Here is an 18,391-nt window from a genome sequence, read left to right on the forward strand (position 1 = left end):
GCACTTCATTTTTTTTGTGTGTGTCACATCTTGGAGCAGCATGCTCTCTTGATGCTCCGATCCTCTTAGAGTCATTGATATCTATAGATAAGCTCCCGTTTTCTGTCTATCTACCATTCCCCACTTCACTTTCCTTATCATTAACATGTTTTTACAACTGTATAGTTTTGAGTTCATATATTTTTCAAAACAACTAACAAAGATATCGTATCATTCAATTAATTATTATTTTGCTTCCAGTGAATTATGATTGTTTTGATGTATGTTTTTAAAAATTTTAGACAAACGTATTACTCTTCAAAATGCTCAAACTCTGCTCAAAAACTAAAACAATTCAAGATTCTTAACACTTTTAGTAGAGTATGTATTGATTTTCAAAACATTGAAGAATGCAAAATTTTCAACTTAAATAGATTTATTTTTCTCTCTGATCAATGACTCAATTTCAAACAAAAGTTTTAGAAGTGATGACACATCTACTAGGCATGCGGATGGTAAATATGTACAAAAATAGCGTAGAACTAAATTCCTATCAGAATTTCAGAATATCAGAATTCCTAACAGAATTTTATTTCAGCTAATCAATAATTTTTGTTGGGTTTTGCGGCATAGACTTGACTCGATTTATTCGATTTATTCGATTTTTGAAAGTGGATTTTTGATTATTTCTTTGAAGTTTACAATTTTCTGATAACCTTGGAACAACGATGTCATTAAATTAAAACATTGCCGGAAAGTTTCATAGAATTTGAACAGTTTTATATCTATATTTTGGCTGTTTTGACCCATATCTAGGATACTAATTGCAATTAGCGCAATATTTTCAAAACAATTCAGTTTAAAATATCATAACTTGTCTATACAGTGCGTGCAACTTCTATAGCGCCCCCTATTTTTTTCGTGTTTCGTCACTTTCCCAAACTTTTTTGAGAAAACCATTATAGCCATTCGATTTCAAATGTCAAAAAACCCCCTGTCCGAAGTTTTCATGAAAAAATATCAAAGACTACGGTAATTAGGTCAAAAAGTCTGAAAAACGACCGTGCAACTTCTATAGCGCTCCCTCAAATTTTCGCTATTTTTCAATAAAATACCTAGTTTTATGAGATTTCTGAAAAGGATATAGTATTATATATTAAGAAAAATGATCATAAGGTCTCATTTTTCAATTTTCAACAGAAATATATTACGTGAAAACTTCTGGGATCCCAAGAGTGGCCTGAAACGCTTCACTTTGTGGCCAGTTCTCGGCACCCACTGCATGTATTGATACGAAACTTGAACTAATCATTTAATTTTGTTCACTAAAGATATTTTGAAAGGTTGATATTAAATTCGGTGGAGATAGGTAAGGTAGATAGCGCTGCATGTATTGGTCCAATACAGGAGATCTCCTTTAAAAAATTTGCACATACATCAAAACTGGGCGAGTTCACTGCCCGCAGGTTTTTGGGTGAATTTTTAGTTTTTAACAAACACTTTGAAATATTAAGTTCGGATGCAAGTTCTGTGACCCCTCTGAACACTTCGACAGTTCTTTTGTCGTTCGATCTCGAATGAAACGCGCGGAACCACGGGAAAGAGACCCGCCCAGTGTTTCTGCACCTGTTAATTTGTTTGAGGGATATTTCTCGAATTTTACCGATAATTTTCCAACATTTTTCGATCCGGACAAAATTTGTTTTAAATAGTTAATTGAATGGATATCTTGTCAACCAGAAAAGACGCACATCCATTCTCTGACATGCCTCAGATGTGTTTTATCGATAGAACAACTGATTGGTTACTAGCCTTACTATTAACTTGGGCTGTCAACCTGGCCCATATTGACCAAATTTTATGACAACTTATTGAAACATTATCAGTAAATCAAAATGAAAATTTCGGTCAAGTTTCGTATCAATACATGCAGTCAATACATGCAGCGCTATCTACCTTACCTATCTCCACCGAATTTAATATCAACCTTTCAAAATATCTTTAGTGAACAAAATTAAATGATTAGTTCAAGTTTCGTATCAATACATGCAGTGGGTGCCGAGAACTGGCCACAAAGTGAAGCGTTTCAGGCCACTCTTGGGATCCCAGAAGTTTTCACGTAATATATTTCTGTTGAAAATTGAAAAATGAGACCTTATGATCATTTTTCTTAATATATAATACTATATCCTTTTCAGAAATCTCATAAAACTAGGTATTTTATTGAAAAATAGCGAAAATTTGAGGGAGCGCTATAGAAGTTGCACGGTCGTTTTTCAGACTTTTTGACCTAATCACCGTAGTCTTTGATATTTTTTCATGAAAATTTCGGACAGGGGGTTTTTTGACATTTGAAATCGAATGGCTATAATGGTTTTCTCAAAAAAGTTTGGGAAAGTGACGAAACACGAAAAAAATAGGGGGCGCTATAGAAGTTGCTCGCACTGTATATTGCATGATATGCTTTTTCAACTTGGTATTACTAAATAATCAAATAATGCTCTTTAACTGATAAGCTCTTCTCTTTCTCCTTCCCATAACCCACACCCTTCTCACCTCAAAAATAAATCCTCAAAAATTTTGCATATTTCTTCGTATAGTTTTCCTAATCTTTTCGGTCTTTTTCCCTCCATGTTGCTTTCAACACATGCGCATGTACATATTGAACAAACAAACAGTTTTTCATCTCTATTTCTCTATTTCTTTCAATTTTCAATATTTTTATGGAAAACTAAAAATGTGGGTGGTTGTGATGGAATGAATTGTTGAAATTTTCATTTCTTATCACCCCTCGTACTCTCTTCTTCTCTTTATTGTAAACATTATTAAAGGTTCATTAAAATTAAAGATTCTTTTGAAACTGAGCATAGTAGAGATGGAAAAAAAATATTTTCATAGAACGGTCTTGAAGCAAAAATGTTTAAAAAGCTTTTTCAATTTTTGAATTCAATATTTCGTTGATCTAAGTATGGAAAAAGACAGGAAAAACAGCATTGAGCTAGATAAAAACTTAGCTGAAAACTTATTTCTAACATTGAATATATTCTTCAAATATTTTCTAAAGTTATTACAAATTGAACCAAGATATATGTGTTTCTGTTTCAGAAATCCCCATAGTTTTTTTGTTTCTTCACCATCCATGCGTGGTTCCCATGGATACCCACCTTCACGTGGCAACTACGATACCTACAGTAGTCCATCAGGTGGACATGGACAAATGGTAATCAATATGAAGACTACAGTAACTACAAGTGGTGGACAACATAATGGATTGGTGGTACATAGTGCAATTCAGTCAGCAAGTCCGAGTACTAGTCAGAGTGAGTTTTTTGTTTTTACAGGAAATATCCGAGATGGAAATGTAGGAAATCCTCAGTGAAAATATATTGGCAAGAAATTAAAATATTATTTTTTCAAAAAGTTTAAACTTTTTTAATTTCTTCAGGTTCATGGATGTCACCGTACTCAGAATCTCCTTCTCGAAGACTTGAAGATAGCCTTGATATGATGAGATCAAATACTTCACTTCATGTATGTTAAAACTTATCATTTTCTATTTTAATGTTGAATTTTCAGAGGTCATCTCCTCTTCCAATTCAAATGGTACCCAGCACATCTCGTGAAACATTAATATCAGTTGGAAGAGAAGGATCATCTCGAAGAGAAAATGGGTATATTGGAACACCTCCAAAACCTCCATCACCGCCTCCGTCGCCCATTTATTCATTTAAAGTGAGCATTTGAAAAATGAAAAAATCCGAAAGATTGGATCCTCACACGATTAAAAAATGTTCAGTTATAAAAAGATTGTTAGAAATTTCGAGGGAAATAAGACAGGAATAACATTGCAAAATACTTACGGGTACTGTTGTTGAAAAGTTTCGCTGGACCCTATTCTCAGAATTTGAATCAAAATTGATTATTCGACTTTACATGTATATATGATTTATTAGAGAAACAACTACAACACCACTCACGGTTACAGAATTCTCTTTATCTCATATCCACGAAAATAACGTCACGTTATTATTACAGGGTCGTGACTCACCTCCAGACGAGTTCATTCAACCAACAAAGCTTGTTTTAAACGTCTTCCGACCGGTGAGTCATATCATTTTTGAATTTTGTCTGCCAAAATGTTGCCGAAATGAAACAGTGCGCATCAGTGTCAATATTGACATTGATTCCGATCCTTCCGATTCTCATCGTTTTACACCCTTTTGGTTTTTGAGATATTAGTTACTCAAAACATTTACCTCATGACTTCTTGCTTACATACTCTTCGTGAGCATATAACATTTCAGGGATTCAAAACGGCAAACTGATGGGCTTGTAAACAGTGAAAAATATATTTTCTAAAAGTTAAAAAAAACATATCATTATCATTTTTCAGCAGCGTAAACTACCGAAATCAAGAAATAATTTTGTTCCGAAAAATTTGAACATTGAGCAATATAAATCAACATGATTGTCAAATTGCACTTGGATTCAGAAAATAGAACGCAATCATAGTTATTGGACATGTTACTGCCTTGACAGAATAATCGCTCCGAAAATTGATCATGACACAGTTTCGGGTTGTGAAAAGTTGCAAGAGCTTTTTTGTTTGGGCAAATCAATAGGCTCTAGATACTCCCTATGAAACAAAAAACATCGCAAATCAAAGTAACATCAAACAATTTACTCCAATTTTTTAATCGTGCTCCAGGTACTACTGTGCCAATATATATATATATATATATATATATATATATTTTTCCCCCCGTGGACCGTGTTCATCTAATGAAAGTGATCGACTTTTTGCTTTTTGCTTTTTTTATGACCCCAATTTGTAGTGACAGTGGTAGCCAAAAAACTAAATAAAAAAGAAAAGAAGGAGGTGCCAAAAGAGTGTAAACATAAGGGGAATTCGATACGTGGCCCTGTGAGTATAAATATGATACCGACTTGAACAAGAAAAAAATTGGACACAAACATCAATTTTGTGTGGTTTTCATTTGTTTTGGGATACTCTATCCACGTCATCCTGTTTCGTTTCGTTGTACTCTTTTTCTTTTTGAAATATATTTCTGAAGCTATGCTTTCTACTATAAGATACTATTATGAGCATAGTTTAATCGAAGAAAAAACGGTAAGAATGTTCAAAAATGAAATATAAAATTTTCTTTGAAAAAATAAACGTTTTATATGTTAAAGTTTCAGAAGCACCAAGAACTATCATGGCAAACCCCTATATCCCGTTCCCTAGTAACACATGATCCATCTACTGGGGGTATTCAATTATCAAAAAAGAATGCAATGTTGAATGATGCAGTAACAACAACAACTACAGTTGAAGTATTTCGTGCTCCAACAAATACAGATATGATCTCATTAACTCCGGCTTCAAATGGTGGACCACCTCTGTTAGTAAGGACAAATGGTCCACAATATGAGCAATGGAATGATAGAAGAGTACAAACAATGATGGTCGATGATGATCGAAGAGATTTGGCAAAAGGTGTTCAATGGAAAGAACGATTGATTGAAGAAAGTGATCGAAGGTATTGAGGAATTATTAGACAATTGAATAGACTTTTTCTTTTTGATGACAAGTTTATAAGTTTTTGATCAAATTTCACTAATCTTATTTTAATATTGAAAAAATAAATTGTGTTTTAAACTGAACATTAAAGTTCACAAGATCAGAGAAAATATATTGTTGCAGAATACAGCTAAAAGCTTAAAACTTTTAAAACTTGTGACGTAACATGTTTCTCTACAGAACTGTAACATCTAATGTGCGTCACATCTTTTAAAAATAAAATTTTGTTTGGATTCATGTGTTTTAAAAATATTTTTTTCCAGATATCGAGATAACGGCAGTGATTTCTACGACGAGATAACTGAACCAACTCAATTCATTCATCACGACTATCGACCAAAACCATTAGGATTTCAAACAATAACTCATCCAATTATAATGACTGGATCTCGTGATGATCTTCGATCACAACCACCGCAATATCCTGCTCCGTTAAGCCCATTATATATTGTTCCTGATCGTCATAGAAATATTGCAAACTCAGTTTCTCCTGGACAATATTCTAGAAGAAGTAATGGATATGAAGATAGAAGAAAAGATACAGAAGAATTGAGAGACGAGAGAAAACGAGAAAATGAGCAAAATCAAAATAGGGAAAGGTATGAAAATGTTGGACAGAAAAGGGTAAAAATAATTGAATAGTTGCATTTTTCATGTTTTCTTACTTTTTGGTTTTTTGTGGTAGTTCGGAATTTTTAATTTTTAATTTTTTTTTAAATTTAGAGTATTGAAAAAACAACATCTTCTTTCACTATACCTTTACGCTACAGTGAAGGTTTCATATTCCAGATACCACCATCGTCGATCAAAATCCTCAAATCGAGATGATGCTTCTGTCAGTCATCGTTCACTTCGTCATCGAAGCATGTCTCCAGCATCACGTCGATCTTTTGGAACATCACTCGGTGGCTCACAAGAGTTCGTAATTCCTGCTCATTCACCAATTGGTAGCACTTTAATGCTGGCAAGCCCAGATCCAAATGAGCTTCCAGGGCGACCAGCAAGCGCAAAAAGTCAAGAAATATTTGCATTGTATCAGACTAGAGATGCTTATAATCGAATTGTGGATCAGTTGTGAATTGTTGAATATTGTTGGTTGTGCATGCTTTTTAGAAGAAATTGTTGGCTGCCTACGCTCATTGACTAACAATTTTAAAATTTAAAATTTAAGTCTTTTGAAATTCTCCAGAATCACAATAACTGTACAATTATTCTCGTGATATGCACGAGCCAGGAAAATAGACATGCCATATTTTCTTCCATTTCAAAATATATGAGAGATTGAAAGCCCTTGTTCAAAAATATTCCACATTATTTAAGTCAGTGATTGTCTAGCAAAACATTATAAACCTTTTTTATACGTAAGTAACCATAGGTTGCAATAGAAACTGCATGAAATTTTTCCATATATTTTCAGCATAAGCTTAACAAGCTGCTTCAGGCGCTAGTAGTCTAATATTTTACTAATAAGTTTTAAACTGTCTATGGAGGCAAAAATGACCCACCCATTTGCCTAAAAAGCATAAAGATAACCTAGGGCTGAGCTGCTATTTTTTGATAAAGCAGGTGCAAGTCCTTGAGTTTCTCATGTTTTATGGACGGGCAAGTAGCCATGTCCGTGCCTGCGTGGAAAACATGATCTATGACTTACTTCCAGACATTTTGAGCGAACTTCAGTACTTAAATTTATAGCGATCTACGTTAATCCCTATTCAGCTTGTTTCCTAGCCTGTGTAAAAAATAAAATTCTGCCTAATCTTTCATTCAAATTACAAGTACACTCCCATTGAACTACACACCGTTTCATCATTTTCATCCCGTGATTGTCTTTTAATTTCACTAATTGTTTTTCATCTTTCTTTTTTTCATACAAATGTTCCTTTTTCTCTCTCTTCTCAGGCTTTTTCTTCACATTTAAATGTTTGTTATATGTGTGAATTATAATAAAGCATGTAATAGTTAATTTTGTGGTTGGTTCATTAGATGGAAGGTGCATGGAGACTAGACAATCGAAAGTGCACACTTTGAATGACTCGGTTTGTAATTTTGTTGGGTTATGTTCAATTAGAAATTTGAAAATGGTAATATTTTAATCAGTAAAACTAAAAACCATAACGTTTATTAACCAAATGGTGGGCTCTGAGAAAAGAGAAGATCTCTGAGAAAGTTATAGTAAGTGTTCTATCACAAGTTCAATCTATGATAATTGTGATAACATGCCAAATTAAGAAAAAATAGTCCAACATAGCCAAACATTATAATTTTTGGTAAATTGTTCAATCTTTCAAGGCTCAAGATTTTCTGTATAATTTCAAGAATTTCTCCACATTCAAAAAAGATACCTAATTGAAACGTAATCAAAATATTTAACTGATAGAATAACATGTTTGTTGTTGTCTTTCAAAATTATGACAGGTTTTCGATGTAAAAAAGATCTAAAATTTTTGAAAAGTTGTATTTTAGTAGAACAAGTAAAACTCAACAAAAAGTTAAAACTGAAGTAATGTTAGAAAGATATAATAAACTACGTTGAAATTATTTTTATATAAACTATTTTACTGCAAATATTTCAAATATTCAATCGAAAACTTTTCCGAAATAATAATTTTCAGAGAAATCCTGATGGAACGAGTAATAGATGAACTTGAAATGATTTCCTCACCTTTGGCAGAATCCGAAGATTCATTAATATCTGAAATGTCAACAAAAAATGATGTGGCGAGATCATCATGGTTGGAATATCGAGGAATACGAAGAAGAATTGAAGATGGAAATGAAAGTGATTTTGAAGATGATAGTGAAGTTTATGGACCACCACCAATTCCTGAGAGAGATTATTCAAGGTGAGCGGTTACTGTAGTTCACAACTGCAAATAGTTATTGGAAATACAATAAAAAAGCGAAGAAACACGAGTAAGAACGTGCAGTTGTGACTCTTTTCTATTTCAAACTGGCCATGTCAAGACCGGGTACCGTATTTTTAGCAAAAATTGTTTAAAAACCGCAAAATTAAAATAGTGTACGGTAACATATCAGTTAATATGAATATATTTTTGTGGCAAAAAACTAAAGATAAACAATTATTTCAGGCTCCGCCCACTTGCATATCGAAAACGAGGAGAAGAGTTTCCAATGCGTCGTTCAAAAAGTTACGAGAGACCAAATGTTACACGACTTCCAGAAAAGAAATGGATAAGAAATACAAGAAGTTTAGTTGATAAATCAAGAAAAATAAATCCAATTTATGCAACACCAATACGTAAAAAGATTACATCAAAAGCATCAGTGGAGCCTCCAATTATTGAAGAATTCTCTGAAGAAGTACCAAGATATGTGAGACCATTGAAAACATTTAAAAGTTCTGAAGAAATTATAATAGAAGAAAAGGAAAAAGAAAATAAGAAGGAAGAAATGAAAGTTATTCCAGTTATTGATATGAGTACAGAAGTCGAATTTTCATCAAAAGTTGAAAGATCTATTGGAAAATTAGCACGAGAAGATTCTCTTACATCTCTTTTAAAACGACAACTTTCATCAAAAAATCGTCGAAAAAACCGAGAAGAATTGCCTGAATATGTTGAGCCAAAGGATCCAATTATGAAGGAATTGCAAGAATTTCTGAAAATTGAACCGAAAAGTTCAGAAGAAAACTCAAATTCTCAGAATTCTACATTAACATCAATTGAGAAAGAACGAAAGGAGGTAATTAATTATTTTCATACAACTTTTTATTATAGAATTTGTTCTATAAAATAATCTCAGTAACCTCTTTAGTTTCAGGAATCAGAAGAAAAGGAAAAAGCTGTGCAGGCAGATGAGCATCGTTTGATTGTTAGAGGTTGGCAGGAATTACTGAAATCATCTTCATCTTCGTCTTCGTCATCAACAACATCGACAAATGTTTAGTCTTTTTTTTCATTATTATTTGGTTTTCTATGTTTCATTCCCGTGTGGTACGGTCTATAAATTAATTCCATCTCAGCTTAAATCGCACTTAACTAAATACAACATTATAACTTTTCAAAAAGAAAGTTTTTAAATTAACACCAATTTATTTGGTATGATAAGAGAAAATATGCTTGTTTCTTAATCTCCAGGGTGGAAACAAATTGTCAACGTGCAAGGGAAAACGTGTGGAGAGGAAAAGAGAAAATAAATATTACAAAAGTACAAGCATAGAGCATATAGACAGAGACAGAAAATATGAGAATGAGGGGAAATGATGCTCAAAAAATCGAACATCATTACTGATTAGGTGGGATGAGTGCTGTTTCAGCTCCAACGATAACTAATGGCGAGTAAATTTTGAGCCAAGAATTATTTTGGAGCTTCTGCAACAGCGGCTATTGATGGATGGGAACCGTATCTCGAGATCCAATCGGTTGAAAAAACAAGAAACAACGCAATTCTAAGATGGGAGGAATTTACAAAAAAAACTGGGGATTTTGAAAATGCGTGTTCTTATAGAGCCCGGTATGATAGACAGGACACACTCTCAAATAAGAAGGTGTCCTAGAAGGAAAGGAAAAAGACGGGGAAAAAGAGAAACTGGGATAGATTAAAGACAGAAGATGGACTAATTATGACTAAATTGACTAAAGCTAAATGGCTAAATTATTTGAGAGTTTTTGAACGAAAAGATAATATTAATTTTCATATTTTCCAGTTCGTCTTTTAAAAAGGTTATTAAAATTAAAAATTATTAGATTTTCTTCTGGGATGAGACAGAAGCGCGTAGGCCTATTATATCTATACTATTTAAATGATGAGAGTAATGAGAGGAAAAGAAATATGATAAAATATAGAAATAAGAGGCTGAAAAAATTGCGATTTGGCTGAGAAATAAACGTCTTTCAATTCTCAACTTATTGAGATCTTACAATTTAATGTAGAAATTGAAGAGTTATTTCGCGGCCAAAAAGTTTGTGCAGAAGGAAATCTTATAGAGACCAAAGGAAGCATTTGGAGATACAGAGAAGAAACATTTTAAGAGAAAGAGTTTTTAAAGTTGGAAATTCACGTGGATCAGAAACGAGTTCAAGCAAGACGAGCGGCTGGTTGAGATGGAGCTCCAAATTTTCCCTTGTTCATTAGAAAGTCATCTTCGGGATTCGAACCATTTATAGCAGATGCCGAAATAGCAGAAGCTGGAGTGTCAAAAAGCCGATGCTCGCCTCCTGATGCGATGTTTGTGAATTCGTTGTATCTGCTGAACAAAAAATATTCTATTTTTGAAGAAAAATGAGTGAGCAGCAAAATTTTGATGATAAATTCGGAGATTTTTGAATTTTCAGGCAATTTTTAAACTCCCAGAAAGAGAGAGAGAGACGAGCAAAATCTATAGACTTTCATGTGTTTGGAGAGAGAATATAAATATATTAGTTTTTCCCAAAATAACACTCACTGCGAATCAATATTTCGCTCTTTTTTTTTTGAGTTCCCCTTAACAATTTATTTGAACTTTAGAAATGCCGATTTTCGAAAATATAAAAGCGAAAATTGACTTTACACCATCATTTTGCTTTACCCACTTTACCCATAAAATCTTTAAAAATGTTTACCTAATTCCATGAAAACCGGCACGAGGCTGTTTCTGTGGAACTGGCCCAGTCGTAGCTGTAACATTTGCTCCAACAGCCATCATATAATCTGGAGGTGCTGGTCCACCGGCTGCGGCCAAAACTGAGCCAATTGATGCAATTGGTGAAACTTTGCCGTTGAAAGGTGATCCATGTCGATTAGAAACATTCACGGAGAGAGGCATTTTGGCAAATGGAACAGGTGATCCCATGGCAGAATGTTGATGTGGTGATGATTGATCAGAAGCAGTCTGAAACGGAAAATTATTATTCGAAATTAATTTTCAATTTATTCAGATACATTGCATTGCTGTCAATACTTACCGTATCATTCTCATTATTAGCTTCAGTCGATGATCGTCCATTCATCAACGTCTCACTACTTCCACCACCAATTGACGATCCATTTTTGATCTGAAATTCCTGAACTCGTCGCTCCAATGATTTGATAGTGTCACGAGCATCTCCAAGACATTTGAAAAGTGATTGCTTCAGCTTGTTCTCTCCAGCCAACGATTCTTCCATTTGATGTGATTTATCACGAACGAAGCGAAGTTCCATATTGAGAGACTGAAAGTGAAAAATAAAACTACTATTCGTGACTAATAATTAGTTTTTTTTGTTTAAAATTGAAACAATAAATGAACTGTAATCCTTACGTCAATATCGTTTTCCTCCTTGTAGTTTCGTAATCCATGCAGTTCAGACTCCATTCGCATGTTCGATTCATCTTTCGATTTCAGTTCAATTCGGAGTTTATCGATTTCTGACTCAAGCTGTCGTTCGCGTTCCCGTTGATGTTCTGCCACGTCGTACCTTAAATCAAAAATCATTGTTTATCAGAGAATAGTGAGTTTTGATTGGGTTAACTTTCTACAGAAGAAAATTGACTTTGAATTCAGATTTAACTTTTTGAACGCAATTCATGTTATTTTAAAACGGAGATTTTCCAAATAAAAATTACGAACTTTTTGCTTGTAACCTCCATTCTAGCCTTCCTCTCGGCACTTAATGTTGCTTCGATTTCAGCCTTCTTTCCCAATAAATCTGCATATTTTCGTTCAGCTTGCTCCAATTGATGTTTGTCTGATTCTCGATGCCTTTCAATTGACGAACATTTAATCTCCATCTGCTCAACTTTCAATCTCATATTTGATAATTGTTGTGATAAACGAGTCTCATTTGATTCATGCATAGATACTTGAAGCTTAAAATCTTCTTCTTGACTCCTTCGTGATGATATTTCAGATCGTAATGATTCAAGTTCTCTTGACATACTTCGTATATCAGTTTCATTACTCGCATTTGTATCATGTGAACTGTCTCTGACTGCTGCAAATCCTCTCGCATGTCCATTTGAATTTCCATTTGATTTCTGATGGTTGTTCTGATGGCTGCTGTGTTGATGATGACTTTTCCCATTTGACTGTTTCTGTTGTTTTTGTGAATTATTATTATTCTGACTCCTTGTTGTCGATGGCATCGTATTCGCTCGTCCTTTCGTTGTACTTGTCATTGAATCTGTTCGCCCGTTCTTTTTATCACCATCACCATCCTCGTAATCTTCATCATCATCAATTTGTTGATTTGATAATGAATTTTCAGACGGTGTTGAACTCTGAAAATTAAGCGATAATCATAAATTACATACATTCAGAGTTTGTGTTTAAATTATTCCTCATCCCATAACACTTCAATTTTTTTTAGATTTTTCGGTTTCTTGAGCACAACCGAAAAATTTAAAAAAAATTGAAAATTTTCGTTTGTGGGAAAACCGCAAAAAATTCTGAAAACAATCCTCATACGGAACTCAATATTTGTATTACGATTTAAACCATATTTCCTACAAGCAGCAGAAATTGCATTCTTTGAACAAGTATTACCACAAGATGTTTTTCTCGGATTTTAATTTTCGAGCAAAGCTTACTTATTTTCAGCTGCTTTACCATTCGAAAGCCGTTTCAGCGTAATAATTTGAACCCGTTTTTTTCTTATAATAACAAACCTCAAAAACGAAGGAAAAAAGCCACGCGGCAGAACTAAAAATGAATCGAATAATCGAAATTCCGCCGCCTCGTCGTTGATCTTCTATTGTGGAAGACGATGTATCCCGATATGAATAATCATCATCTGAATCATCACCATCATCCATATCAACATCTCGTATTGATTTTCCCTTCTTTTTGTCATTCGGAGGTGTCGAATTAAATCCAGAATTCCCATTGTGCTTCTTTTTTCTTGATGAAGTTGTTGTTGATGACGTCACATCACCATTCCTCTTGTGTATTCCATTCTTTTTTGATGATGTTGGAGGCGTTGCACTTGCTGCTTGTATTGCTTGCATTGGTTGTAATGTTTGAACTGGCGGATCCAGATAGTACAGATCTGAAAATAATTAATATTTCAAATTTCGAATGAGAAGGAAATTCTACGAAAAAAATTAAATATTTATATTTTTGGAATTCAAATGTTTTTGAAAGCGTAATCAACAAGTATCTCTTAATCAGTGGAAAAATGGTTTTCATCGGAATATTAACGGATTATAAAGTAAGATGTACTTTTCTTTTTATACATACGAGTCTTCAGTAACATTTTTTCAATACGAAATCCTGAAAATATAATTGAAAATTAAAATAAAAACTATTAATTTTTACTCACAATAATTCATACACAAAAGTTGTATAGATGCTTTACACATACAGTGCGTCCAACTTCTATAGCACCCCCCTCTAATTTGGCGGTTTGGAGCTTTTCAAAATATTTTCAGGAAAAGTGTTAGTGCAGTTCGATAGCAAATGTTGAAAAACCTATGCTCCCCAATTTTTATTATGATATCTCAAAAATCACGGAACTTAGGTCAAAATATCGGAAAAATGGCCGTCCAACTTCTATAGCACCCCCTCTGATTTTGACAATTTTCGGTAAAATCGGGGGTTTCTTTGTAATTCATGAATTTATTTTGTGAATAACTTCACACCAAAATGATCAGACGGTTTCACTTTTACATTAAAAAAATAAATATACCACTTGAAAACACGTGGAATGCCTGGGATTGTCCTGGAACGTTCTTATTTGCTTCAGAGGCCATATCTCGGCTCCCAATCGGTTTCGCAACACCAAACTTTATCAAAATGCTCTTCTCCGTCTAGTTATTACTATGTAATTAGTTGTAGAGAACATTCATTCATATTAACCAAATGGAAAAAGGAGTAACTGCAGTGATTTTTAGAAGGCTTGATTTAACTCTGGAAACGAGCGTTTGGAGGCGCAGAGCTGAAGGTTTTGACTTTGTATGGTACAGAATTTCAGCTCATATGATTTAAATATCTTTGAAGCTTCGATTTTGATTAGAAGTCTTTGAAATTTTATTTGGACGAGTTCACGAGACCGCTCAAAAAAGAGGACAAAGGCAAAGCGAGGCCGCAAGTAGTTTTCTCAAACTAACATGCGACAATTAGTCTGGCATTTGGTTTATCCATGGATTTCCACGGATTTGATGTTCATATAATATAATTTTCAATTTTTGTTATAACTTAGTAATTTTTTGTCGAAAATGTATTCTCAATCATTATCTCTGCGCCTCCAAACGCTCGTTTCCAGATTTAAATCAAGCCTTCTAAAAATCACTGCAGTTACTCCTTTTTCCATTTGGTTAATATGAATGAATGTTCTCTACAACTAATTACATAGTAATAAATAGGCGGAGAAGAACATTTTGATGAAGTTTGGTGTTGCGAAACCGATTGGGAGCCGAGATATGGCCTCTGAAGCAAATAAGAACGTTCCAGGACAATCCCAGGCATTCCACGTGTTTTCAAGTGTTATATTTATTTTTTAAATGTGAAAGTGAAACCACCTGATTATTTTGGTGTGAAGTTATTTACAAAATAAATTCATTAACTACGAAGAAAACCCCGAATTTACAGAAATTTGTCAAAAATCAGAGGGGGTGCAATAGAAGTTGGACGGCCATTTTTCAGAAATTTTGACCTAATTTCCGTGATTTTTGAGATATCATAATAAAAATTGGGGAGCATAGGTTTTTCAACATTTGCTATCGAACTGCACTAACACTTTTCCTGAAAATATTTTGAAAAGCTCCAAACCGCCAAATTAGAGGGGGGGGGGGGGGGGGGGTGCTATAGAAGTTGGACGCACTGTATATGAATATATATTTTAAACTTGTTCGAAGAGGTGTTTTTTCGTCCAAAAAATAAGATTAAAAAATCTACAAAACTGTTACGATTTTGTATTTTTGAAATTTTTAATGGAATTCTTTTACTTTATTGGTTATTTATTCGAACACTTGTGTGCCGCAGTCATTTCTTCAGCTTGAACTTTTAAATTTTTAAATTTCCATCAAAGAATTCGGAAATTTGAAAAACAGCTACTTGCCAAAATACATCGTTTGCCGATCGAAGAACTTTTTTTTAAACAATAAATTTCACTGGCATAGTTTTTTCAAAAAAAAAAATCGAAATTTACCATCTTCCAAACATTGTTGTGACGTATAATCTTTGGGACCTTCATATTCTGCTGGTAACCCTTCAACAAGTATCCGAAATAGTTGTTCATTGCGATTTGACACATCACATTGCTTTCGACGCAGTTTCCATTCACTGAAGATTAATATTTTTACAAATGAACCTTTTTCATTATATTAAAGTGGTTATAATTGTCTAAATTCTAGTGACTGAATTATTTTCTAATATTAAGCAATTTAAACTTAATTTAAAAAATTTATAACTTCTTTTTTGAAATATTCAAAACAAGGGTGTCGTTTTTCGATTTTTTTGATGTTTTTGAGGGAATTTTTTTTATTTCTAAAAATCGAAAAAAATGTTCGGAAAATTCACAATAAAATATGAAAAATTTTAATTCTAATTTTGTTTATGATGAAAATATAAAATTTTATTTTAAAACGAAAAACAATGACCAAAGATTATTTCTGAAAACCGAAAATTTTATATTTTCGTCTTTTTTTTGGAAAAATCGATACCTTTGATTCAAAATCTTCAAGCATTGCAATAATTTTTTTTTGGATTTTTCAGATATTTATTTTTAAAAAACGAAAAACTTACTTGAAGTAATAATGCATTGAAACTGTGATGAGTATCACTGGATATCCTATTGAATGTGCTCCGAAAAATGCGTTCAGACTTCGCGGCCACACAGGTGACACTCCCGCATATTCCGCAACTGGAAAAAATATTTTCAAATCGAATATTTTCTATTTTTGTGTAAAAACGTATTTTTCGTTTTTTTCTCGAATAAAATCATCCAAAAACTTTTGTTAACTTTTCTCTTATCAATGCATATATAAACTCGAAATTTCAAAATTCAGAAGCTGTTTTTTTTTAATTTTCTATGCTTAAAATTGTTTAATTTTTCCGAAAACGTTAGCAATTAAAAAAAAAGTTTCTTTTTCGAAAATATGATAATTGTTTTACTTTTTGGCTTTGATTAATAAAAAAAATCTAATTCGGCCCAGGTTACGGTACGAGACCGGCGAGCAGTGGTTGGAATTTAAGTACAAATTCTAAATTTGAAATAAAATTTTATATAACATAATTATATTTTTAACATTCTTTCTGAAATATACATATTGGAAAGAAAAACTAACCGTTTGGAAAGAAGCTGATGAGGATCGGATGACTTCTGAACAAGTAAATATAGTCACATTTTGTAATTCTGGAAAATGAGAAAAACGACAAACACACTACACATAAAAATGCAAAAGAAAATATCCACATATGGAAATAAAAAAGAAACAAAACGTACCGAATCCTTAAAAATAATTCAAATATCACAATGAAGCAGGTTATGAAGACAATTGGCCACGACTGTAACCGTTCACCACCTGCAAAAAAGAGCGATTTTATTAATTTTTATGTGTTGAAAATCAAGCTATGGTAATTATATTTTAGTTATTTATTAGAAATTACACCAAATATAATTTTCAAAGATAGAGTAGTGAACAATTTTTGCTACCGTGTCGAGAAATCGCGAATTTAATTTTTAGCAAAAAACATTTTTTATTTCGATTTTTTGCGAAAACTTTCAAAAGGTGAGCCAATAAAATTTAAAACCAGGAGAATCGTTTTGAATTTAAAAAGAAAGTAATAACTATTCTTAGTTCATACTTTCTAAAACTAAATAAATTGCTTTTTTTTAGGAAAATTTAATTAATTCCAGGTTTCATTGATATTCTAAAATTTTCGTTAAAAACCCACCATAAACTGTTGCCAGCGACCTCAAAAATCCGCCTTGTGTGTGATAGTATAAACTAATCCACACATAGGTAGTGGCGAGAAATATGAGCATTCGAATCGGAATGAACAGATAACAAATTAGATCCGAAGTTGCTGTCACACAAATGAATAATACGGAGAATCTCTGAAATCTATTATTGTTTGAGTAATTTAAAAAACTAATTTCAATTTTTGAATAATTGGAAGGCATTACAGTATCTCCGTCGTCACGGAAGCAGCTGCAATTCTGCCAGGAACTTTTTTTTTCAGATTTTTAGCTTAAGACTATATAGCTGTTTTTCCTAAAAAAAATGCCTTTTTCTTTTTGTTTTTTATTAATTACAATTTGACCGATGAACCAATTTCAGACATTTTTCGATTAAAAACTTAAATATTCCTTACCGCCGCTGTTGGATTGGCAATTGTCGTGACACAATGTTGATTTCTCATTTGAATTGATTCAGCAGCTGCTCGAATCATCAGCCACGTTGGCCACAGCAACTCAAAACGGAAGCCGGTCATCGCGTCGAGACTCACCATCCCAAGCCATGTGACAACAATTCTCACGTAGAACAAAGGTGATGGAACTCTGAAATTATAAAGATTCTTGATTTAAAAAAAGAGAGAAAACGATACGTTTGATTAATATCTGGCCGTCTACTTCTGTTAATTTGTAATCGTTTGATTTTGTCAATTCTATTAATTTTCTTCGGTTTACCAGGTTTCTGTTGCTGCATCATAATCTGAAATACAATATATACAGTTATTTCAATATTTAACAATCAAACAATGAAGAAGACGTTAAAAAGGAATCGGAAACAATTTTCAATGAATAAGGATTTGAAGAAGAATATAATCTGGCTGGAAATTAAATTTAAAAAAAGTTATTGAAAATTAAAATTTGTTTTTAAACTTCGTAATTTTTAAAAATTTATTTCTAAATCCGAGTTATTCTTGAGCAAGAACAATAAAGATAAATAACCTGCAACACATCATTT

At 32.9% G+C, this 18,391-nt stretch overlaps 2 protein-coding genes and 2 non-coding genes across 4 annotated transcripts; 2 read left to right on the forward strand and 2 right to left on the reverse strand.

The window, feature by feature from the left end:
• The first annotated feature begins 2,697 nt into the window (after positions 1-2,697).
• F48A9.5 lies at positions 2,698-2,847 on the forward strand. The gene has a single exon (NR_050206.1). It is a non-coding gene; the product is annotated as an Unclassified non-coding RNA F48A9.5 (non-coding RNA).
• Positions 2,848-3,084: 237 nt separating this feature from the next.
• Positions 3,085-9,543, forward strand: F48A9.2 (SH2 domain-containing protein). Its single transcript, NM_001368448.3, has 10 exons — positions 3,085-3,299; positions 3,425-3,510; positions 3,556-3,711; positions 4,015-4,080; positions 5,182-5,522; positions 5,827-6,162; positions 6,353-6,481; positions 8,176-8,406; positions 8,653-9,265; positions 9,344-9,543. The coding sequence occupies exons 1-10, from the start codon at positions 3,119-3,121 to the stop codon at positions 9,467-9,469; spliced, it is 2,265 nt and encodes a 754-aa protein (NP_001355385.1). The 5' UTR covers positions 3,085-3,118; the 3' UTR covers positions 9,470-9,543.
• A 54-nt stretch (positions 9,544-9,597) lies between these two features.
• On the reverse strand, positions 9,598-18,136 carry maco-1 (Macoilin). Its single transcript, NM_059501.7, has 13 exons — positions 18,030-18,136; positions 17,796-17,982; positions 17,376-17,538; positions 16,924-17,002; positions 16,766-16,800; positions 16,224-16,341; positions 15,628-15,761; positions 13,148-13,527; positions 12,111-12,760; positions 11,802-11,958; positions 11,467-11,712; positions 11,125-11,393; positions 9,598-10,772 (listed from the first exon to the last, which is right to left on the reverse strand). Exons 1-13 carry the CDS (start codon positions 18,131-18,133, stop codon positions 10,601-10,603), a joined length of 2,694 nt encoding a protein of 897 aa, NP_491902.4. The 5' UTR covers positions 18,134-18,136; the 3' UTR covers positions 9,598-10,600.
• On the reverse strand, positions 9,605-9,660 carry D2092.15. Its single transcript, NR_101570.1, has one exon. It is a non-coding gene; the product is annotated as an Unclassified non-coding RNA D2092.15 (non-coding RNA).
• Positions 18,137-18,391: the final 255 nt, after the last annotated feature.

Source organism: Caenorhabditis elegans, chromosome I (genome assembly GCF_000002985.6).
Source record: "Caenorhabditis elegans chromosome I".
NCBI classification, from domain to species: Eukaryota; Metazoa; Nematoda; class Chromadorea; order Rhabditida; family Rhabditidae; genus Caenorhabditis; species Caenorhabditis elegans.

What these genes read in the sequence shown, in the direction of transcription:
- F48A9.2 (NM_001368448.3), top strand. Translation starts at nt 3,119, where the DNA reads ATGCGTGGTTCCCATGGATACCCACCTTCACGTGGCAACTACGATACC. An exon ending in TCACTCGGTGGCTCACAAGA is followed by an intron (nt 6,482 to 8,175) that starts GTTCGTAATTCC and finishes AATAATTTTCAG; the next exon opens with AGAAATCCTGATGGAACGAG. An exon ending in TTGAGAAAGAACGAAAGGAG is followed by an intron (nt 9,266 to 9,343) that starts GTAATTAATTAT and finishes CTTTAGTTTCAG; the next exon opens with GAATCAGAAGAAAAGGAAAA.
- maco-1 (NM_059501.7), bottom strand. Translation starts at nt 18,133, where the DNA reads ATGATGCAGCAACAGAAACCTGGTAAACCGAAGAAAATTAATAGAATT. An exon ending in CATCAGCTTCTTTCCAAACG is followed by an intron (nt 16,342 to 16,765) that starts GTTAGTTTTTCT and finishes TATTTTTTCCAG; the next exon opens with TTGCGGAATATGCGGGAGTG. An exon ending in TTTTTTCCTTCGTTTTTGAG is followed by an intron (nt 12,761 to 13,147) that starts GTTTGTTATTAT and finishes CTTAATTTTCAG; the next exon opens with AGTTCAACACCGTCTGAAAA.